This window comes from Neovison vison, chromosome 11, assembly GCF_020171115.1.
Source record: "Neovison vison isolate M4711 chromosome 11, ASM_NN_V1, whole genome shotgun sequence".
NCBI classification, from domain to species: Eukaryota; Metazoa; Chordata; class Mammalia; order Carnivora; family Mustelidae; genus Neogale; species Neogale vison.
In genome coordinates, this window is record NC_058101.1 from 124891484 (window position 1) to 124916036 (window position 24553).

Sequence of the window (24553 nt, forward strand, 5' to 3'; positions counted from 1 at the left end):
TGAATTTGGGGAGGCAACACTTGCGTGACTGCTGAGTAGAAATCCCTCTCTGTCTGCGCCATATAGAGACACTGAGAGGAACTCCTGTGAGGTGGGTTGTGAAGAAGGGGTTCTCCACATGGGGGACAGTGGGAGTAAGGAATTAAAAATCCAGGTGAGTGCCTGTGAGGTTGTGAAAACCCCTTGGGACTAGAAGTCATCAATCTCAGGTTGCTACTGGTTCTCCTACTTGGTACTAAATCCCGTCATTCTCCCTCACCTTTAAAGTCCTTGTAAAGTTCTGATTTGGGTATGAGAATATAAAGGGGTTCAAGAAACACCAGGGGACAGGAGGATGACCAGCACTATGGTGGCAAGCAGAAACAGTATCAAGAGTGGAAGAACCTCAAGGATCAATAATGTGGGGTGTCATCCAAGACACCTTGAAGGCTCAAGCCTTTATTTCATTAGATGACATGGCATTCCCTTTTAGGGAGTACAGGAAAGAACTTTTTTTTTCCCCCTGTTGCTTCTCATTTTGCTTTTGTCTGATTCAGACAAAGGAGAACTGAACAGATACGCAATCCAAACAGAGAAAAGTGGTGGAGAGCAACAGAAAGAAGGTAGGGTTGTAAATATCGATACAATGTAATTAAACAAAGCCTTGGAAGAAAGGAAAGGCCATGAGACCCAAGGACTAGCTGGGAAGGTTTGGTTTTACAAAGTGGTAAAAAGAAGGAGTGAGAGTAAAGAGACACAAAACAGATGGGAGACACCTGGTGAGGTTTACCTGGAGAGTAGGGGACAGAGCCAGCTAGTGGACTTAGAGAACACAGACAGTTCACACAGCTGCTGGGGAAAGGCCACCAGGGAAGCCAGTATATAAGCGGGTTTCTGCAGTCTTGAAGGCCTACATCACTGGAATTTCCAGAAATTCTTATTAGCACGACTTAATATTGTTTACAGCTATACTTGGCAACCAGAAAAGGTTTTTTTGCCTTTGGAGATGCAGTCCTCCCCTTGAGCCAAGTATGGTTTGCCTGAAGGATCTGCTGCATACGGAATCATCATAATGGGGGTAAACACACCTCACGGCAGGATCATCTCATTTTAGGAATCATAACAATGGGGGTAAACACACCTCACGGCAGGATCATCTCATTTTAGAAACAATTCTAAAGACAGGTTCTAATCAAGAGAATTACAATTAATCCACCCTGCCTATTTTCCTTCAAACGGAGCCAAGCTGCACTATTTCATACCGAGACCGTCAAGGTCTTCAGATGGAAGAAATTTTAAAAATCATTAAGTCCAACTTCTCACTTATTATGACTTCATTTTTTGAAATCCGTGGCAGAAATTATCAGTGCACACTGGCATCTATGTGGTGCTTTACATCTGTCAGCCTCCTTTGGAGTGCACGTGAGGCCACACACCTGAGCTCTGGCCAATGGGACATTGGTGGATGTGAGTCATGCCCAGGACTGGCCCTACACTGGATGGAGGAATACCAGCTAATTTGTATCCTATCAAACTTTGCTTGAGAGAGAGATGAACTTCCATTGGCTACTCACTAACATTTGTGGATTTGTCTGTTTCAACAGCAAGCATTCATTGATTCTCAAGCCTTCTTTGAATAACCTAGCAACTCAAAGAGCTGCCAATTATTCTAGAGAAAGAGATGGAGATTATTACCGCTTGCAGAGCCAAAAGATTCAGAAGACAGAAGCAGTCACGAAACTCATTTTTATAATATAATAATATCTTGATTATCTAAAGGCTATTATTTGAGACATAACCTATAGAAGTTAAGGCCCTATCCCTGAGAAACAGGGATTAAGCTGTAGAGGTCTTTTTGTTTGTTTGTTTGTTTGTTTGTTTTAAAGATGTTATTTGTTTATTTGTCAGAGAGACAGAGACCACAAGTAGGCAGAGCAGCAGACAGAGAGAAGTGGACTCCCTGCTGAGCAAGGAGCCTGAGGGGGCACTTGATGCCAGGACCCTGAGATCATGGCCTGAGTCAAAATTAGATGCTTAATGACTGAACCACCTAGGTGCCCGAAGCAGGAGAGGTCTTAAATAACTCAGCTTGAGAGCTAAAGAAAGCATTGGAGATTCACTCACTAGTCTCTCAGGCTCTTTGTATGTATTCAAGTTATCTTGGAAAAATAAGTCAGTCTTAGAAATCTGTTTATCTCACATGGGATAAGAAACTGGAAATTAGTCTGTTTCTGCTCTGTTCCTTTGTTTTGTTTTTTAGATTCCACATATAAGTGAAATCATATGGTATCTGTCTTTCTCTGTCTCACTTTGTTCCCTTAGCCTAATACCTTCTAGGTTCACCCATGTTGTCACAAAAGTCAACATCTCATTCTTTTTATGGCTGAGTAATATTCCTGTGTTTATGTGTGTGTGCCACATCCTGTTTATCCATTTATGTACTGATGGACCCTTAGGTTGCATCCATATCTTGTCCATTCTAAATATGTTACAATAAACATAAGGATACATATATCTTTTCTATTTAGTGGGGTTTTTTTCTTTACCCAGTACTGAAATTACTGGATCGTATGGTATTTCTATTTTTAGTTCTTTGAAGAACCTTTATACAGTTTTCCACATTGGCTGTACCAATTTAAATTCCCACCAGAGGAGAGATGGGTGAGAAGATGGGCAAAAAGGGTGAAGGGGAATGGGACTATAGGCTTCCAGTTACTGAAATGTACAAGACCCCAGGATAAAAGGTATCACACAGGGAACTATAGTCATAGTTTTGTAATAGTGTTTTATGGTGACTGATAGTAGTTACACTTGTGAGCACAGCCTAATGTATAGAGTTGTCAAATCACCTTGTGCTTCTGAAACCATAATGTAACATTGTGCGTCAACTACACTTCAAAAACAAAAACAAAAAGCAAAAACAAAAAACAAACAAACAAAAAAAAAAAAAAGGAAAGAAAGCAAGCAAGGAAAGAAATAGGAAATTGGAACCAATGAGGACTGGTGCTAGAAGGGACCAAATCACAACTTTCTGAGATTGAAGGAGAAATCAGAATTCTAAAGGAAAAATTTCCAAAAAGCAAGGTAAAGATTTCCATTGTATAATTGAGCCCCACTACTTCTCAGAGTCCTGAAGTTTCACTGGAGGACTCTATTCAACTCAACTCACAGCTGATTTTAAAAAAATGAAAAGAAAAGAAATAAAGAAAAAAAATACTTACTGTTTTCAACTAGCCTTTGTAAGCCTCTAAGATGTACAAAATGTATTTTTAAAAAAAAAACAACTCTGCAAATGGTTACTCAAACAGTTTCGGTGTTTAAGGTGTATTATTATTATTTGGGAAAAAATAATTTCTGAGGACCACCTTATTTCTCTAAGATGCCAAACAATGATGCCCCAAAATATGAGACACTGCCATTTGCATACTGTTTGAGAGTGAGTGGTCCCTCCCAAATCAATGTGGGTGCCCATATTCAGTGTAAAGGAAACCCAGATTCCTTAAGCAAACTCAGGATCCAAATACCACGTGAAGTGGAAAGGACCTCAGAGATCACTCAGTGTAAGCCTCTGACAAAAAGTTAGGTGTCCATAGGGCGCCCATTCGCCTCACTGTAGAGGAGGACCTGAAGCTCAGGCCCCTGTGCTTTTGGAGCCAGGGTACAGCCACCTACATAACAATGTTCCCTCCCTGGATTCCCTTAATCCTCCCCTCTCTTCCCAGGCCTTTCTAAAATCCAGAGGTTGATCCAGAAGCATGACGCACTCACCTGCAAAAAGCAGTGCCCAACCGGCGCGTGCTCCGCTAGGGTGGCGTTGTATACCTGCCTCCGGAAGACGGGCTCATTGTCATTCACGTCCTCCACCGTGATGCTCACCAGGCAGGTGGCAGAGAGTGGGGGTTCTCCTAGGTCTTGGGCTACCACTCTCAACTCTACTGCCTCCTGGACCTCTCGATCCAGACTTCGGGCGGTGCTGATCACGCCGCTCTCGGGATCAATAGTGAAGGACCGCCCGCACCCCGCGGTGGGCCACACACCTTCCGCGTTGCAGCGAACCGGCAGGTGGACCAGTGCGTAGCGCAGCCGCGCGTGGTCTGTGCCAGGCTCATCCGCATCCGAGGCGCTGACCCACACGACCGCGGTGCCCGGGGCCGCGGCCTCTGACACGGAGGCCAGGTAATGCGCCCTGCTGAAGAGAGGGGGCTGGTCGTTGAGGTCGGCAACCCGGAGAAGAAGCGTTTCCTCTGTGCTCAGCGGCGGGGAGCCCGAGTCCGTGGCCACCAGTCGCAGATCATACAGGTCGCGGCTTTCCCTGTCCAGGGGCCCCTCGACGCAAAGGAAAAATACCCCGGGGGAGCCGCCAGAGCGCAGCGCAAAGGCTCCGTCCCCGCCCTCAAGGGACAAGGAGATGCTTTCGCGTCCCACACCAGCACCAGGCTCCCCGACGGCCTCCTCTTCCTGCTCGGGATCACCGTCTGCGTCTGACACGGAGACGCGAGCCACGTAGTCGCCGAGTGCTGCGCCCTCGGAAACGCGCGCGGCCCCTCCCTCCGTGAGGAAGAGCAGGTGAATGGCGGGCGGGTTGTCATTCACGTCGAGCACCGCGATGGACACCCGTACAGTGGCAACCTCGGGCTCGGCCCCTCCATCGCGGGCCTCGACCACCAGCTGGTGCCAGGCCTGTGCCTCACGGTCCAGCGGCCTCTGCACCCGCACCACGCCGCTCAGCTCCTCCACCGTGAAGTAGGCCGCATCGCCCAGGGGCCCGAGCACCTGCCGGGCGCGGATGCCGTAGCGCACGTGGCCGTTGGGTCCCAGGTCGCTGTCGGTGGCGCGCACGCGACAGACCTCGGAGCCCGGCCGGGCGTCCTCCCGCACCGCGGCTTGGTACTCGCCCTGCTCGAAGACCGGCGGGTTGTCGTTCTCATCTAGCACCCGCAGCTCCACACGCAGGTTGCCGGTGCGCCGCGGGCGGCCGCCGTCCCAGGCTTCGATATGCAACTCGTGTGCCGCCGTCGCCTCTCGGTCCAGGCGCCGCAGCAGCACCAGGTCCAGGGGCTCCAGGGGCGAAGAGGACGGTGATGACCCCGGGGTTCCGTAGCGCAACTGGAAGAACGGTCCTGCGGGGTCCTCGGGAAGGTCGGACGGTTGCACCAGGGTGTAGCCCTGCGTGCTGAACAGGCCGGCGTCTGGGTCGTGGGCACCTGGCAGGCGGAAGGCGGTGCCTGGAGGGCTGAGCTCCGAGACGTCGAGTTGCAGGAAGTCGCGGGGAAAGCTGGGCGAGTGATCGTTCACGTCGTTGACGCGGATCTCCACCTGCACCACGGCGCCCAGCAGCGTGGCGGCCACAAAGCTGTAGTGGTCCCGCCGCTCGCGGTCCAGGTACCGAGCCGTGCGGATGATGCCGGTGTCCGGATGCACGTGGAAGTCGTCCAGCAGCGGTGAATCATCCGAATCCTCGGAGAGAAAGAAGCCGCCCCCCTCCTGCTGCTGTGCAGCCGGCAGCCCCGCGCGGATGTCGCCTACTAGGGTGTCCGGAGGAAGTCCTTCATCCACGGAAAGGCTGAGGTTGAACACCTGGGCATATGAACCCGAGGCCGCCCACAGCCACCCGTGCATGAAGAGCCTGAGCAGGAATCGCTGAGCCCCGGTGGCGCCGCCGCCGCCGCCCGGCAGCCCGAGGGGTGACCCTCTCCTCCCGCGGAACAGAAGGCGCTTCCCGGCGGGAGGCCCCCGCCGCTGGTGCCCTTCGCTCATTCTCCACACAGAAGGATTCTTTGCTCCGCCAGCAAATCGGGAAGACTCCCGGGCAACTGCCAGCTTGTGAAGGGGTCTGGAGCCTCTTCAGTGTCGGGGCCAAAGAAGAAAAGACTTTGTTTGGCAAACCAACAGACCCAGGAGTTCCCGAGGTTCAATCTGCAACTGGTGAAAACGTCCTCCGCCACCGCTCACGCAGACAGGAAAGCTCCAGCAGCCTCTGCCGCTGCAGCCACCTCTTCAGACCCTGGATTTCTTTAAATGAGTCTCATCTCTTTTTCTCTCTCCTTTTATTCTTTTTACATCTGTTCCTTGTTTTGCTCGGCTTGTTGTTTCCCCCTGGTAAAGTCAGGTGCATTATTTCTTTTGCCAAAAAGGATGAAATTATTTAAAGCGCACACACACAAGGAGAGGACGGGGGTCGGCCAAGGGAAGGGGGTGGAGTAAGGGCGGGGAGGCAGAGTGCGGGCGCCGGGCCTGAGCGAAGGAGGAGGGGAGGGAGGGAGAGGCGGCTCTGGCTGCGGCCGTGTGCGCGGCTCCGGGGGCGGCCTCTCCCAGCCGCGTCTCCCGGCGGGAGGACCGCCCGGGCTCCAGCTGCCACCCAGCCCACGCCCCCCCTTCCCTTCTCCTCCCCGCCGGTGACGCGGCGCACACAAGGGCAAACTCCAACCTGCGAGTAGCCGCTCTGCAGCAGGGCGCCTTCTCGCCTGGGCCGGGGACCCGAGAGAGGGGAGCGCAGCAGGAAGGACGCACAGATTTGGAGCGCGAGGAAGGCGGGGGTCGCGCAGGCCGGCTGTCTGCCCGGGCTCTGCGTGCAAAGTGGCGACGGGTAGGGGAAGGCGAGAGCAGCAGCCCCTCCACGCCCTCCTCCCTCCATCCCCTGGACGGTTCCTCCGGCAGGCCTGACGCTTGGCTCAGGCTGAGCCGAGGGTGGGGATTAGAATCACTTTGGGGAGCCAAACTTGTGTTCTCCATTTGGCGAGAGAGACTCGTCCCCAGCGGAAGGACAGATGGAGTCAAAGGCCGACGCGCAGCTGGGGCCGGGATGACTGCAAAAAGGGGGGAGGGGGGAACTTGGAAAAACCTTCGCGAAACCCCGAGAAATCTGTGACACACATGGTGCAAACCATGCTTTATTATGCCGCGCTACTCCTCAGCAACGTGTGAGCGTCCTGTCACTCGCCTCTGCCACCGAGAATGACGACAATAGAGTGGGCTGGTGAACACTTTTTTATGCATTCAGCGCCATCACAACACGTCCAGGATGTTTTATGGTGCTGATTTATGGGCAGAAAGTTGGGGCAGCTCAGGCCAGACCACCTTCCAGCACTTCCCCGTCGCCACTGAGCGAGGAAGTTTGCAGCCAGGGCAGCTGTTGACAACACTTTCAAACTAGCTTCTGTCTGAGTCCAAGAAAAATGCCAGTAAATTGCCAGTCGTAGGTTTCCCTTCAATCATCTGTAATGATAGGTAGAAATTGATAAATGGCCTCTAATAAAGAATGCCTGAGGAAGGACTCTCTCTGCCTTCTTGAGAATGGCTGGTCCTATTTAGCAAATGGTTTCTGCGATTTTACATTTAGGCCAAAGGGAAGAATTAATTTCCTAGATACTGTTGCCCTCCTTTAAGGAGGACCAACAGTGCTCGTGATGGTTCCTGGCAGCCACAGTAAAATGCCTTTTAATATTTGGTGGAGTTATATATAACTGCTAATCTGCACCATTATCTCTACCTCTGACAAAATAATAATAAAACAATTTATTTTGTAGCAGATATGTTGCATGTAAATCTAAGTAGAGACATTATTAAAATACATCCAGCTGCCTCTCACCGGTGAAGTCTCCTTACCATTAAGGAGATCAGTTGTGAGTCTAGAATCTTCTTTCACCTCAGCCTCTTCAGTCTCCCTTGAATTAGTCTCCTGCCTCTACTCTTGCCCCCTTGTTAAGTAATTCTCAACCAAGCATCTGGATTATTGTTTTTAAAGCTAATTCAAATCATGTCTCCCCGTGCTTAGAACCTGCCAATATATTTTCATTATACTTGGATTATAATTCAGGCTCCTTCCAGTCGTATAAAACTAACATGCCCCTACCCACCTTTCCGACCTCATCTCGTACCACCACTCTGGATACTGCCTTTTTCTGATATTGGTATTTGATACAGACTGATATTGGTATTTGATGCAGACTGATACTGACTGAATTGGTATTTGATACAGACTGAATTTCTGCAAAATTCGTATGTTGTCCTCCTATCTGCCAATGTGATGGTATTAGGAGGTGGGGTCTTTGGATTAGATGAGATCATGGGAGTAGTGTCCTAAGAGTAAGGAGAGAGCCTGCTGTTCTCTGTGAGGATACAGGAGGTGGGCAGTCCACAACCAGGAAGCATGCCCTCTCCAGAACTTGACCATGCACTCTACTCAAGTAGCTTCTCCACCATAAACCCTTATCCTCTATTAGATTTCATTCACAACACCTATTGGTGCCTGAAATTAGCTTGCTTTATTCCACTGTTTATTAAATTATTGTGATCCCAATCCTCTTTGTGCACTTGAAGCATTGCAAGCATCCCGGAACCCAGATCAGTACCTATCATGTTAATGGGTCTCCATTCACTAAGCATGTGTTGGATGATTGGATGGACGGTTGGCTTAGCGGATGGGTGGTAGATGGAGGTTTAACTCTGTTAAAGCAAGGGTTCAAAACCATAATTCAGAATTAATTGACCATGAAATCCTTTATTGTGATGAACTATATTTTCATAATATACTCATTTTAATCATTCTACAGGAATTCGTGAACTAATTTTTGAACTTAGCTTATTTTGCTGTCTATTGTTACTAAATATTTACTTGAGTCTAAAAATAAAGGGAAAGCAGCTAGTTATTCTGCATCTTTCACTGACATTCTTTGTAAACAGTGGTTTGGTTTAGAAACAAATGAAAAATCAAAAACTTCAAACATCTATGTTCCCATTCGTTTTTAGGCTTTATAATTTAAGCATGTGCAGTTTAAGGTCTCCTGCCCACTTCATACCCTTCATTGGATGCCTTGAAGGGCATTCTAAATTGAGAATTTAATTTGTTGAGGTTAAAAAAAAAAAGAGCATCTCTCAAATATGCAAAAACAACTTTAGATTCTAGCACAGAAGCCAATAACTTGCAAGAAATAGGTCTCTGACCCTCTTGGGAGGAGTAACATGGTGTGACTAGCAGGAGTTTGGGCATTAAAACTGGGGAACCCTGGCTCTGCTCTATACTTGTAGGCAAATTATTTCAATCTTGTTAAGCCTCAGTTTCCTGCTTTCTTAGTTGGTGGTTATACTATCTAATTTACAGGACATTGTGAGTCTTGAGTGAGGCAGTATATGTAGACTAGCACATAGAAGACCAGCAAATATTACTTCTCTTGCCCCTGTTGTTTATGTGATGAAATATTTTAGGGTTGAAATGCTTTGGGATTCTCAGTCATATCAAACTCTGATTTCTTAGCAACCCCCCCCCCTGCCTGATCCCCCCAGCCCAAGTGTGTGGAGAGGAAGATGAAAACTCCCCCATATCACAGGCAGCAACCATCATGGGCAGAAAAGCACAGAGCAGACCTTTACCCAGTATTACATGGTTAAAGTAGTACAGGAAGTCCATCATCAAAAAATGTTTTCTCCCAGATTGTAGATAGCTTTGCAATAGTTAAATAGTATAAATAGTTACTAAGTACTCAAAATCTTCAAAGCGTCTCCCACCAACCCTTTCGAGAAGGAATTATAATTAGTATCCCATGATATAGATGGAGAAACTGAGGTTCAGGGCATTGCAAGTAACTTGGCCAAAGTCACATAGGGGTTAAGTGGTAGAATTGGACTCCCAACCCAGACAGTTTTGCTTCAGGGTCCATGGCCTTTGGAGTTGTCATGGGTCATTTATCATCTCTATGATTTTCTGCTTAAAGCAAACTGCCTTGCTTCTAAACTGCAGAGGGAACAACTCTGGACAGCATGTTTGTGTGAATGGAAGGACGGTATGGGAGAAGAGCCACAAGGAAGTGCCTACTTGAGAGGGCACCGAGAAGAAACTAGATATGTGTGTTAAAACCCAGTAAGGAGGAGGATCCTGTGGAATATAGAGGGTTTATTCCCACCTCTTCCCCCAGAAAAAAGACAGTCTCAGGCTAGGAAGGAGGTGTCTCTCCCTATTTTTGGTTCACATGTTACTATCTCTCAAAAATGGAGCTTGTGATAGTTAAATTTAATGTACCTACTTGGCTAGGCTATGCTGCCAAATGTGATAGGTAAGAGAGCACTACACCAAATGTTGTTGTGAAGGTAATTTGTGAATGCAATTAACATCGATGATGAGTTGACCTTAAGTGAAGGGGAGTGTGCTTGATAATACAGTGCGCCTCACATACTCAGCCTAAGGCCTTGAGAACAAACTGAGGTTTCCCAGAGAAGAAGGAATTGTGCTTCAGGACTGTAACATAGAAATTCTGCATGAGTTTCCTGTCACTGGCTTCCCCTCCAAATTTTGGACTTACCAGCCCACACAATCTTGTGTGCCAATTACCAGGTATATACTGGTTCTGTTTCTCTAAAGAACGCTAATACAGAGTTTTATAAGAAGAGAAGATGATTTAATATCTATTATTATAGTCTGTATTTGATATACATATATTTCATATTCTGAAAGTATTAAAATCAGAATCCTGACCATGATGGAGGTCTTGCCCAGAGAGGTGATTACGTGATAGGTAATCAAGTCTACTGTCCTACCTTAGGCTCTAAATGTCCAAAAGAGATGAGAGTCTTTTCCCTCTTTTTAAATTTTGAGCACAGCCTGTATAAACACACATTCTATTTTCTGAACCCAACAGAATACAATTAAATTTTATAGAGTACTTGTCTCTGTTTTGGATATCAACATATAGTCATTTCCTCTGATTCTTTGGGAAAATGAAGAAAAACTTTATCCCAAAATTTCATCATATAGTTGGAGAGAAGTACGACATGGCTTATCATTAAATAGGTTTAAATATATTATATCAAATCATATTTTTCAAATCTAGTAGAAGCTAGAATATAAGGGTTACATATACAAACATTTTCCATATATTTGAAGATTATAATATAACTAGGTCTGAGATAGAACCCCTGGCTAAGGTAACTTCTGCCTGACTTTTGCCAAGTCTCCTCTCTCTCTTTAATTGCTTATTCTCTTTCCCAGTAATTGGTAAGGCAGACCAACTTCTCCCCACTCCCTCCACCAGACTCCAGATGGCCTACAAAGGCCAATCAAACCTGCTCAAACACATAGCCTTTAAGATTTGGCTTCTTTGACTCTGTCTTTGGCGTGTGTACACACACACACACACACACACACACACACACACGATCTTGCTTTCCCTGAAAACTTTTCTTTAGATAAAATAATCCCAGCTCCTTATTTCCCCAACCCTTTAATCATTTTGTTTCTGTTCTCTGAACTCCTTCCAATCTCCCTATATTTTGTATAAGATGTAGAAACCAAAACCACACACCATTTTCGAACAGGGTCTATGTATTGCCAAATTGGGGGGAAGGGCTCTGACTTACTTCTTCAATCAGAAATCAAAGCCAAGTCCAACAGGTTCTTAACAAGTGGATGTTGGAACAGGTGTGACACCCCATTCAATAAAGCAACACCTTCTGAGTGGATAATTATTCAGTGTGGAAAGGTAATTTACTTGATTTCACTGAAAGGGATTTTTAGAATATTCATGTATTTGTATAAAACAGCATGAAGGATATAGTTAGTGAAAATAAAGATAAGTAGTTAATCCTGTCCATATTTTTCTAGGTGTAATTGCTCTTGTGCAAAGTAAAGGAAACCGATCTGTTTCCTGGGACAAAGCAAAGTTCACTGAAATGCATATACATAATATATGTTATAATAATTCCAAGTAAGTGAAAGCAAAGGAAATACCCAGGACCCTGCCAATCCCACAAATATTCAGTGAGAAAAACACCTGGATTCTCCCCAAGCCACAGCTGTTCAGTTGGAAAATGCCTGGATCCCATTGAATCAAGGCAGTCAGGAAAAAGAGCCACATCCGGCCCAGTGTGTCTCCTCAGTACGACAGGCACACATGAATCCTATTTGATCAAGACACAGTTATTTTGGAAATAAATAGATCCTGCTGGATTCAAGCACAGTTCACGATTAGCACACGCAGATGGGGATGAACTGGGTACAGATACTATCTACAAGAAACTCCTTCAATATACAGACATTTGGTAAGAAATCTTATGCTGCAGATTCTTGGCCATGTCAATATCTCAGTTATTTTTCTCAGGGAACATATGTGGATCTGTCAGCTCTGCCCCTTGATTACGTTTAAGTTTGCCTGGATCACACAGGATCAGAGTGCCTTGCCCTGATTCTTTAGATTTAGCAGCATGTGTATGTAAGAGGAAAGGCAAAAAGTGAATAAAACCATTTTGGTTTTCCTTAGTATGATCAAAACAGCAGCAGCAGCAAAATAGGAATGTTCTAGTCCTTTGAAAGCATACAAATGGAGAAAAAAAAAAAATCTATATCTCTATCATCACAATTTACATTTTCTCCATATTTCCATTTTTTGGACCTAAACTTCTTTTGCATCCAATACAACATTTTCATTACACTTTCCAAATAACTTTTCAGCAATTCATGATACAAATACCACTACTGACTCGGAAACTGACCTAAAAATTAGGCAGATATTTACAACAATTAAGTAATTATTGTAATTACCTACTTTAAGTCATGTAGAAGTTTCCCACAGCTATTATAATTTATAAGGGTTATAGTGGTGCTTAACACTTTTGTTTCTGAGAGAGAAAGAGAGAGCAAGTGGAGGGGCAAATAGAGAGATTGAGAGAGAATCGTAAGTAGGCTCCATGCTGGGTGTGGACATGGGGCTCGATCTCACAACCCTGAGATCATGACCTTAGTCAATATCAAAAGTCAGACGCTTAACCAACTGAGCCACCAAGGTGCACCAACAGTGCTTAATACTTTTAAAGATGTTTATATATTGCAGTCAAAGCTAATCCTGAAGAGAGAAACTGTACTTTAAAATGTCACAGATTTGGAGTCTGAAAACCCTAAAATTCTGAGGTCTTGGGAGAGTCTTCTACACCATGACTTCCCCCCAGAAAATCAGATTGCCATATCTGGGGAGGCAATGGTAGAAACTACTTCATGAATTCAAGTGGCCCTCAAATTTCCTCCAATTGACTGCCAATTTCTTGTTTCCTATAACTATTTGTATCCATTATAAAAAAGAGAAAAACAGAGGGATGAAATCCCAGAAGCTCTTGTCCTGGCAAGATGCATTCAATGAATAAACCACAGCCTCGCAGGAAGGCAGGCCTAAATCCCATGGCCAATGATATGCATTCTGACCACTGTACCCTGAGTGTTTTCGCCATCAAACTGAGCTCCAGGGTATCTGCAGTAAGCAACATTACTGAATTTGCAGAAGTTTCTCTTCAAACACAGCTTCCCATGTCTGCAAATGTATATATATTTTTTTCCTCTACATTCACAGGCTTTTATCTCTGATCTTTTTTTGTAAATCCAGCTTCTGAGTTTTTGCTCTTTGCTTTATATTCAAGATCTCTTTTGAAGGCTCTCTGCTTCCCCTGTATTTTTATCCCCTGCTCACCTGTTTCACCTGTGGGCATTATAGCCTGTTCCTTCTTTCTTCTAAGCCCTGGTCTCTCCATTCCAGGCAGAATGGGGAAGTTTACAAATAACAGCTGTAAAAAAGGCACTATAGAGAAGATGCTTTAAAGACCCAAATGACAAAAACCTCCCTTCACAAGGCCCAGATGAGTATTAAATGTCAAGAAGCAAGCACCAGCAAACGGAGAGGCAATTGCTCATTTTTGAGCAAGCACATCACACCACCCATGAGGAAGGAGGCAGAGCTGTACAAAGTTGCAGAGTGGTACAACTACCAACCCTCGAATCCTGCAGGTACCACAGTGAACGATTCCAGGATCGCAACCCTTCTTCTCCAAGCATGGCACCAGCATCAAAACCATTTTCACAAATCAAGGCAATCTGAGGGATAATTCAGAACCTCATTTTCCTTTGCTCCTACAAACGCATCCTCTCAGTCCCCCGTGGGAGGTAAAATGATGCCACCCCTCAAAGATGTCCAAGTCCTTATCCCTAGAGCCTGCGAATGTGTTACCTTCCATGGCAAAAAGGACTTTTTCAGATGGGATCAAATTATGGATCTTGATTGAGAAGGGGAGACTGAAAATGGGCCCTTAAAAGGGAATGACAGATGGTCCGAGTCAGAGAAGGAGAGAGAACAAGGGAAGCAAAGGCCAGTGTGAAGGGGCCATGAGGGAAAGAATTCGGTCAGTCTCTACCAAGGGGAAAAGGCAAGGAAATGTATTCCCCCTAGACCACCCAAAAAGAACACAGCTCTGTCGACCCTTTGATTTTAGCCCAGTAAGAGCGGAGGCAGGCTTCTCACCTGCAGAACAGTAAAATAGTACATTTGTACTGTTTAGGGCCCCTAAGTCTGTGGTAATTTCTTGCAGCAGCAACAAGAAACTAATACCTTCCTCAACAGTACCAAGGTCAGTGTGTCTTCTTTGTGGCCTTTTCCCTAGCGGATATCTATGTTCCCAGAGCCTCTGTTGTCTCTCAAACACCTGAGTTCTCAGTTGCAAAGAAGGAGGCAGTTACAACAGCATTGGTCTTGTTTCCAGCCAACAGCATCTCCTGGGATTAGCTCCAGCTAGAAATTTGGACAGCTTCATTTCAGAGAATGTTTCTTAAAACGTCAAGATGAATTCTTTTCTTTGATTTGAATGCATTATCCAAAGTTTTGTCTTTGTATAAAATGTTTAAAAAATATATCTGCAACAGAAAAGCAGTCCTGTTGAAAGCTTAAAGGAATACTGAGCAAATAAAACACAATCATGATGGCTACAACCTTCATTGGAAATGCATTTGGGGTACAGTTGAAAGTCAGAAGAAAGTGAGTCTTTGGGAAAAGGGGGGGACATCAAGTTTACTTTTAAAGCAAAATGCATGGCCCCAAAGCCAGAAAATGGAGTTCTGGTTGCATTGTGGAGAGAAATAAATCCTGACTGAGGAAACAATGTAAGTGTTATATAATGGGCCGTGAAATCTACTCACCGTGGGGGCAGGGGCCCAAGGGGTAGGAAACTTGCTAATGCACACAAGCAATGTTTCTTTTCATCTCTGTATACTCAGATATAAATGCAGTGGTTTTCAAACTTTTCTGAGCCACTGTATTAAAATGTTTCAATATCATACACCACTACACACACACACACACACACACAATATAACTGGAATAATACTTTCATGACATTCCATTTACCCTTACAGTGTGAGATGGACTGTGATATTTCCAATTTTATTGTTATCTTTCATTGTTAATTTTTTAAATGCTGGCCAGGACTCACTAAGTGGTCATGATCTGCAGCTTAAAACAAAACAAAACAACAACAACAACAACAAAAACATCTGCAATCTCTCTGCTCAGCGGGGTGTCTTCTGCTTCTTCTCCCTCTGCTGCTTTCCCCACTAGTGATCTCTCTCTGACAAATAAATAAATGAAATCTTACACACACACACATATTCTGCAGTACGTACTATTTAACACTAAAACAGGTATTTTCTTTCCAATTAGTACTAAGAGGTTTTTTTTTTTTTTTCCATTATTACGTAGTAACTTAAAAATGAAATTCTAGTTTGGAACTGACTACTTTGAGGATCTTTTCCAACTTTATGATTTCATAGTTTTTCCTCAAAAAGAACATTGTTTTATCCACTGTTTTCTTTTTAAGAGAATGAAGCTAGGACTGACAACTTGGAACTTTCCCTCCAGTAGGTTCATTTAATAAATACTTTTTCTAAAATAGCGCTGATACTTCTTATTCTCCAGTGATTAATTCCTTTTTTTTTTTTTTTTTTTTTGAGTAGTGATTAAGTCCTAATTGAAATCAGGAACCCTTGAAAATATTGTCAGAGTCTAGGCCACATAGGCATTGATATTTGTGAAATTTGATTTCAGGAATTAGGGAAGCAGAGTCACTGCTAAGGGATAAAGTGAGTTATTCCCCTCCCTGAGAAAGTTCTGATTTGGGATCCTAGCCACAAAAATCCCCACCATTCCCCATTGCTAAATTTGCTCAAGGCAGGTAATGCTAGACTCCTAAGACACAGAAAACTGCTCCCCTTCACTTTGTTTTCAACAACTGGGCTTTGTAACACACTTCTCAGATTCTCACCTGCAAACTAGGAGAAATGCTAAACTCTCAGGGCTGAGGAATGGTTAATAAAACTGCGCTAACCTACAGAGATGCAAAACAATAGCAATCACTCATCGGTTTGCTAAGCGGTGACAGATTCCAATTTCCCATTTTCCGGAGACACTCTCCTTATTACCAGGCAAAACCAGACCAGTTAACTTGCCCAAGATCTATAGCTTGCTGTAGTGATCTCATCGGTCTGTGTCCCTGATGGGGACTCAAGCAGGTGGTGCGGAGAGCGGCGAGCTGACATATGGAGACATATTGCCTAAATAGCCTGATGCACCAGACCAGCTAATTTTCCTTCTATTTTGAGAAGAGCAATTATTTTAAATTGCCATATATCAAAATGACTTTGCACTTGCTCCAAAATGCAGCAAGTCAATAAACTATAATGTAAATGAGTGACTCCAGCTACTTTGATTTTAAAAATGAAAGATGAAAAAAAAAAAAAAGAAAGAAAGAAAAAACAGAGAAGCAGAGTCCCATAGTGCTTCATTTAGAAATGAAGAAGGGTTACAATTCAAGGCTTTACAATATTACCCTTGTATGTACAATGCATACTATTTTGGAAGCCTTTTGATGATATTGTATCGCAAAACTACTTTGTAATTTTGCCTTTAAATCCCAACAAACTGTTGAGAGTTTTTTTGTTTTATGGGAGAAGACATGGTCTCTTTTATGGAAAGCGATAGAAAGGTAGAAGGACGAATAGGAAGCTGAAAATAAACACTGGACATAAGACAGCAGTTGGGAAAGTCCCAAGAAATCTTTGGACCTATTTCCTTGATGCCAGCAATACCAAAGAAAAATATCAGTCGTGAGCCGAGAAAAAAAACACCTCGGGGCGCCTGGGTGGCTCAGTGGGTTAGGCCGCTGCCTTCGGCTCAGGTCATGATTTCAGGGTCCTGGAATCGAGTCCCGCATCGGGCTCTCTGCTCAGCAGGGAGCCTGCTTCCTCCTCTCTCTCTCTCTGTCTGCCTCTCTGCCTACTTGTGGTCTCTCTCTGTCAAATAAATAAAATAAAATCTTTAAAAAAAAAAAAAAACCCACCTGCCCATTCTGTCCAGAACCAGAATTTAAGCTGGTTCAGATGCTCCATTAGAAATGCGGTTTATAAAGAGAAATGCACTTGGAATTCCAAATAAGGTTTGAAGGGAAATTTTAATATCTATATATAGATTTAGCAGTCCTGAAGGGAAATGGGGTGTTGATTTATGAAGCTGAAAGAAATTATGAGCAGCTGGAACATTAAGGACACATTGTCAGAGGGGGGCTTTCATCTCTAATTTGGACTGAGGTTTCAGAACCTTCCAGAGCTGTGATTTGGACTCAGAAGATCTGAGAAGTCCCTATCTAGTCAATTTGAAAATGAGGATGTTACACCCAAACCTTGGACCTTTTGATTGACAGAACAATTAAAGATATAGCAGTTAAATACAAAAGGTAGTTAAGTTCCTGTTAAATTTTACAGTAAAAAAATTTTTTTACAGTTTTCTTTTCAGAGGTAGCTTTTTATTTCTTAATTTATGATGAGTAATTTTTGAAATCAAAAGACATTTAAAAGAATAATTGAAAAAAAAAAAAGAAAGTCTGAAATCTCTTTATTAATTCCAGAAAGCCTGCCTATCAGACTACAAAGCTGTTCCCAAGGCAAAGCATCTAAATGAATATAAGGTTTCTCTTGTGGGCTGAGCAGGCAGGCAGAAGCATGAAACAATAAGAATGACGTCTCAGGGTAGAAAAGTACATAATTATTTTCTGTATTATTGAATGAATAAATTACAGCATGGTAAATTATTGTAACCTCTCTTTCTTCAGATTTGGATAAAAATTGTTTTCCTCGTTGCTTGCAGAGGGCTTCTGTATATGAAATCTTTTCTTGATTGCCTTTTGCTTTCTTCCGGTAATCTTTGAACCAACATAAAGATGAACCACCAAATTCAGTTTTATTGTTTTTTTGAGGATTTATCTAACATGACTTGTTGGTGGTATAGACGAACTAGTGGCCTGCCTTTTGGGGGTTCAGTCATCTACTCCCAATACAAGCAGATTATCGGGGGTATGCTGCTCTACCACAAGGTGGGGAGAGAGCCAGATTCTTCCAGCCGGCCTTCCAGAAACCAAACAGACCTACTAAGTAGAAGGTATCAGGAATCCAAGGAAGAATCTGGTAGAAGAAAATCCCTTACTAGGCACCTGAGTGGCTCAGATGGTAAAGCCTCTGCCTTCAGCTCAGGTCATGGTCGCAGGGTCCTGGGATGGGCCCCAGCATGGGGCTCCTGCTCAGCGGGGAGTCTGCTTCTCCCTCTCCCACTCCCCTTGCTTGTGTTTCGTTTCTTGCTGTGTCTCTCTCTGTCAAATAAATAAATAAAATTTAAAAAGAAAAAGAAAATCCCTTACCTGGAAGAAACCACAGTCTAGTCAGGGAAGCAGACAAGTAAAAACTTCGTTACATTTCCAGATGAATAATGCCACAGTAAGGTGTGATAAAAGCTCACAGAACTCAGGACGCCTTCCTTCACTTCCATTCAGATCCTGTCTGGCTAAGAGTCCATCACTCTATAACCATTTCTTTTTTTTTTTTTTTTTTAAGATTTTATTTATTTATTTGATAGATCACAAGTAGGCAGAGAGGCAGGCAGAGAGATAGAGGAGGAAGCAGGCTCCCTGCTGAGCAGAGAGCCCAATGTGGGGCTTGATCCCAGGACACCGGGATCATGACCCGAGGCAAAGGCAGAGGCTTTAACCCACTGAGCCACCCAGGCGTCCCTCTATAATCATTTCTTACAACAACCTTAACATACTTGGCCCTTGACCCTTCTGAGGCTCCAGCCTCTTCCTCAAACCTTCCCTTTTGGATTACTACAAGAACTTTTTTGCTTTGCCTTGGTCTTCCTTGAGACATTTAACTGACACGGCAGGCATCCTTCTTTCTCTCGAGGTCACATCACTGCTGTCCATGTCCTTCTTATCACTTTGTGAAATTAACAGCTTTATTTGATTATCCATTTATTATCCGCTTTTCCTGGGTAAGAATTTTGTGCATTTTTTAACTTTTCTATCCCCAGTGCTTACAAGGGTATTGAATAAAGGTATGAATTAAATGCAGACTGATACCGTTTCAAATCTATGCATACAACCTCAACTGGGTCCCTGCACCACTTTGATAAACTTTTTCATCGGCAAATCCTATTCCTTGAGTCAGAAGAACCACCCCTCCATTAACCGAAGAGGGGCCGGCCCCACACCCCAAGGGCAATGCTCCTATGAGGTCTTAACAGGAGCTTTCCAGAAGCCACGTTTAGGCCCCTTATCTGGCCTCTGCTACATCAGACAAGGTTGACCAGCCCCTCCTTTAAATGCATCCTGTGGTTTACACAAAAACTTTCTGTCCTGGTTTCCTTTTCCCAACCTGTTGAGTCAAAATCCCCATATACAGGACCCAAGCATGGTGTAGTCTTTTTAAAGAGCCATGGGAGATCCTGGTACACAGGCAGGACTGACAACCACTTCCCCTGGCTTTCTTCTCTTCTCATCTTCTTGTCCAGGGATGGCTTTAAAACTTAGAGAAAACATAAAGGTCATTGTCAGGATGGAAGAAGGGAGGAGATTAGACAATCTGCCTTAAGACTGCCTTTGCATGACAAACACAGCTTTTTTACTTAGATTACGTGTTTTCAGAATGTTACAAATAGGACATCATGATCCAGAAGCCCTTGCACCCAATTTACACAAAGGCAATTACTGTCAGATGCATGTGTTCATGATTCACAGAAGATGCAGAAAATATTAGTTGCCATATAGAGAATACTGTTATTACCATGGTGTGTACTATTTAGGGGGATAAACGGTCCCTCGTTCTCGATACACCATGCCCTTGCCCAGTCCTCTGGTTTCAGCTTTCTACCTGGACCCTGTGATGCTCTGAGATCACACACTCTCCCAAGGACTTTAGTATCCTACCAAAGGTGTGATGGGTGCATGACGGGATTGCTAAAAGGAGAAGAAAAAAAAAAAAAAAAAACAGAAGACATAGGACTGAGAATTTCCCCCAAATCAATTTCAGACCCCAAGCCTCAGATACAGGAATCTCCGAGAACAACCAGCCGGATAAATGCCAAAAAAAAAAAAAAAAAAGAACAAAACACACACACAAACACACACACACACAAACCTACATCTGGGCATATCATTTTCAGACTACAGAAAATCAAAATAAAATAAAATAAGAAAATCAAAATAAGGAAAAACTCCTGAGAGAAAGAGACAAAGAGAACTAGAGAGAGGAAAGGGAGATGGAGAGGCTAGTGGAAGGGGGAAAAGATAGGAGAGATGAGAAAAAGAAATGTGGTGATGTCACAGCTGAGAAGAGAGATGGCCACAGAAAGGAGGGATGGAATAAAGAGGTAGGGAAGAGGAAGACGGGGGGAGAGGGAGTTTAAAATGTCTTAGAACAAAGAAGGCACAGTGGTAAAGTCAAACCATATATATTTTTTTTAAGACTTTATTTATTTGAGAGAGTGAGAGCACTCAAGCAGCTGGGGGGTGGGTAGAGGAACAGAGGGAGAGGAGGAAGCAGACTCTCCACTGCACAGTAGGCTGACTACACTCGGGGCTCAATCCTAAGACCCGGGGATCACAACCTGAGCTGAAGGCAGACTTTTAACAGACTGAGTCACCCACGGGCCCAACCCCCCACCCCCGCCCCGAGTCACACACACACCACACCCATATGGTTTTTAAAGTGTTGTCTCTTCCATAGTTCCTTGAGGTTCAGGGAATAATTCTTTTTCTGCAACTCCTGGCTTGGTGCTTAGCATATTATAGGTACTCAATAACTATTTAATGAATCAATTGATGTTAGGAGATTGGGCTGGCCTTCTTACAATTTCTTGAACACATAAAGCACTCTCCTTATCTTGGAATGCTCTTCCCCCAGAGATCTACTGGCTCACTCCTTCACCTCTTAAAAGGAAAAAAAAAAAAAAAATCACCCCCTTTCCCCCTCAAACACTAATTCCTCATTTTCAATGGTGACTAGTCGCCTCTGAATGGTATTTTACAGACAAGGCAACTCAATCCCATGTACCATTTTCTCTCTCTTATATAATTCATTTAGTTATAATGATGTGACTATCTAATTGGTCACCTAATTTACGAATCTCTCTTTCAATGACCAAACTAATCCCTGGACCCTATTGACTACACTTTTAAATATGGTTCAGATCTCTCCCTCCATCTCTATGACATTGTTTTCATATAGATGATTACGTCTTATTTAAACCATCAGACTGCTTCTTGACTAGCTAGCCTGCTGCACTAATTATTCTCTCTCCCCTCCATTGTCAACCTCTAAAATATCACCAGAGTTATCTTTCCAAAGCATAACCTGATGATTCCTGCCCCTCCCCTTGTTTAAAAACCCTTCAGAAGCTGTCCAATGAGAACCAGAATCAAATCTCCTTAGTCCAGGATGCAGAGCCCTTCATGATCAAATTCCAGCTTATTTCCGAAGAACCTCAGCACCTTTCTTTCCTCTCAAGACCTCAACCAGCTCAAATCTTTTGAGAGCTCTAGAAAAGGTCACTAAGTTGTAAATACCTAGGTATGTTCAAAACCTAGGCTCTGGCTCACCACTTCAGAAATGCAAATTCCTGAACAATTAGTTTATCTGTCTTTGCTCCTTAATTTTATTTCACATGCTAAGTTTCCTCCACATATTTATTCTGACTTCCCTACAGCAATTCTGCCCAATTTTGTTTGAAGTCAAGTTACTGTAGCAGCAAAACTCAGAAACACTGCCATCTTGTGATCACAGGAGAGGGCAGAAAGCAAAGCGATCCTCCCTTTACAATTTATTTACAATTTATACATATTATATGTATATAAAGATATACAAGAGGAGCTGAGGTTTTCCTTTTCCAAGCCTTAAAATTAACAGCCACTGCTTTCCCACTAGAAACTCTAAACTTTGCTTTCAATGTCTCTATTTTCAGTGACTTTCTTTTATAGAGTTCTATTGATTTCCCTTAGCCAGATTATTTAAGGATATCGAAGGACACATTTCTTTAGATGCCATTTGTAGATTTAGGTCTCTTATTGGTTCAGAGAACATTTTGAAGTCTTTCGAGGAGCTAATATAAGCTCCAGACTACGTCTGTCCGCTCCAGCAGAGGAGGAATGTATGGACCCTATCTGCCACCATAAATGCAAAGCAAGGCATGTAAAAAGTCCTGGGGAAATATTTATTGAAAAATAAACAACTGGACAACAGGTGTGGTGACAACTTCAGAAGTAGAGGCAGGTGTTTTCTAATACTTTTTAAAGCAATTGTTTTATTTTGAAATTTCAAGTCCGATCTCAAAATGTTGATGTGTTCTATGACCTTGATTACCCAAGAACCAGCAACACTTGGAAACATGCTACTTTTAAGAGAAGATTAAAAAAAATAACAGAGGTACAGAAAGATGAAGGGACCTGTTCAATAACATATCAAAATAGGTTCAGAGCAATCGCCCAAGGGCATTGCCAAGAGGGCATATGTGTGAGTGGGCATCCAGTAAATAGAAAAACCTTAGAAATTCATAGATTTTTGGATACGGCTTTGAACATAATAGCTTTGTCAAGTTCTTCTCTTTCCTTCTTTGACTCTATTTCTCAGCTATTATTTCACCATATATAGTAGCTTATTTTTTAAAAAGTCTGTTCTCTGAATCATTGTTTTTCAAATCCCTTAGAACTAGATTCCTCATGCCCAGCGAGGTAACCACTGGGGACTTGGTACTTAGAAATAAACTAAACTATTTAGAAAAGTCATCGGTCATTCTAAAGCTCATTTGTAACATGTGACATCATAGAACAAATGCTTTATAAATAATTTGTCTTTCACAGCATCAATAACTAATTACCAGTTCATGCCCTATAAATAAATCAATATTGAAAAGTAAGTCTAAGTGGATTCATCATGGAAACAATTGGCTGATTGACCTCACAACAAGCTTCAGGATTACTACTTGACTTAGTTGCTTTCTTTAGGTTTCTTTTTAAGGCTGCTTCCCCTTCCTTCCATGGCTATTATGATAAAGCCTGCAAATGGAAAAGGTGAGGCAAGACTGGTCAAAGAGGTGAATTTAAAAATCACTGATCCGAGAAATATTTTTGTCTTTGCAGTTGTTCAGACAAAGCAGGTTCTATGACACAACGGAATTCATACTCATAGCAATAAGCCAAAAAGACAAGTGCTTGCGGAATGAAATCCTGGCACCGATCCTGCCTAGGAGTTTAGGTCCTTGGGACTGTTGAACGTTGTCTCTGAAACTCAACTTTCCTGCTTATTCTCCTTCAAGAATCTTCACCATTTTTTAAGGATTTTTAAAGATTTATTTATTTGCGATAGAGTGAGAGAGAGAGAGAGAGAGAGAGCAAGAGAGCACAAGCAGGGGGAGTGGCAGAGAAAGAGGGAGAAGCAGTCTCCCCACTGATCAGGGAGCTAGATGTGGGACTGGATCCCAATGCTTAACCAACCGAGCCACCCAGGCTTCCCTCTTTACTACTTTTGTAAAAACTGAAGTTTTCAAGATGACGGGACTGGCTTTGGCCACAGTGAAGACTATGACCAGGCTAGCAGCAAATGCCAGGGGAAATCCAGGACTTCCTCTGATCCCAGTCTCCCCGGGCCCCACCTCTGTCCATTCCATTTAAACCAGCTGTTTGTGCTGCTTTTGACCTGCGCATACACACAGTTCAGTTCTAGCTGGTCCAGGGATTCTAGGATGATCTGCTTTACTAAAACACCTTCAATTCGAGTGCTGTGAAACTGAGATCTTCATGACTGCTGAGCCCTATACAAAACACAAATCTTTGTTACCTGTAAAAATGAAGGCAAAAAGAAACTATCACAGGAAACAAGTAACTAGATCATAAAGCCCAAAATAGGAAGATGGGCTAGGTCCAGGAGTTCAGTGATGTTCTGTCCAGATAATGGGGTCTGGGAGCCAAGAGGACCTGCGAGAGAGAGACAGAGGAGCCTCTGTGTGATAATGAGTTTTCTTCATATACACAAAATTTTGTCACCACCCTTACTGGGGTATACTTTACAAATAAAAATTGTATATATTCAAGGTGTATGACTTGATAATTTGATATACATATACATTGCAAAATTATTGCCATGATCAAACCAATTAATATATCCATCACCTTACTTGGGTACCATTTTCTCTCTCTTGTGTGTGTGTGGTGAGAATACTTAACATCTACCCTCTTAGCCAATTCCAGTACACAACACAGTATTGTTAACTATAGTTATCATACTGTACATTAGATTGTCTGAACTTATTTGTCTTATATAACTGAAACTTTGTACCCTTTGGCCAAGACCTCTCCATTCCTCCCCCCTGGCAACCATCAATTTACCCTCTGCTTTTGTGATTCTATTTTTAAGATTCCATATATAAATGAGATCATTCCTTTTTTGCCTTCCTATGTC

General features: G+C 43.4%; 1 protein-coding gene across 1 annotated transcript in view; it reads right to left on the minus strand.

Annotated features, from left to right (window-relative positions):
- The window catches only part of DCHS2 (dachsous cadherin-related 2), a 261399-nt gene extending 255663 nt beyond the window's left edge, over nucleotides 1-5736 (minus strand). Inside the window, exon 1 of the mRNA XM_044224647.1 lies at nucleotides 3748-5736. Coding sequence (XP_044080582.1) covers nucleotides 3748-5736 — 1989 coding nt within the window. The remainder of the gene's footprint in view (nucleotides 1-3747) is intronic.
- Nucleotides 5737-24553: the final 18817 nt, after the last annotated feature.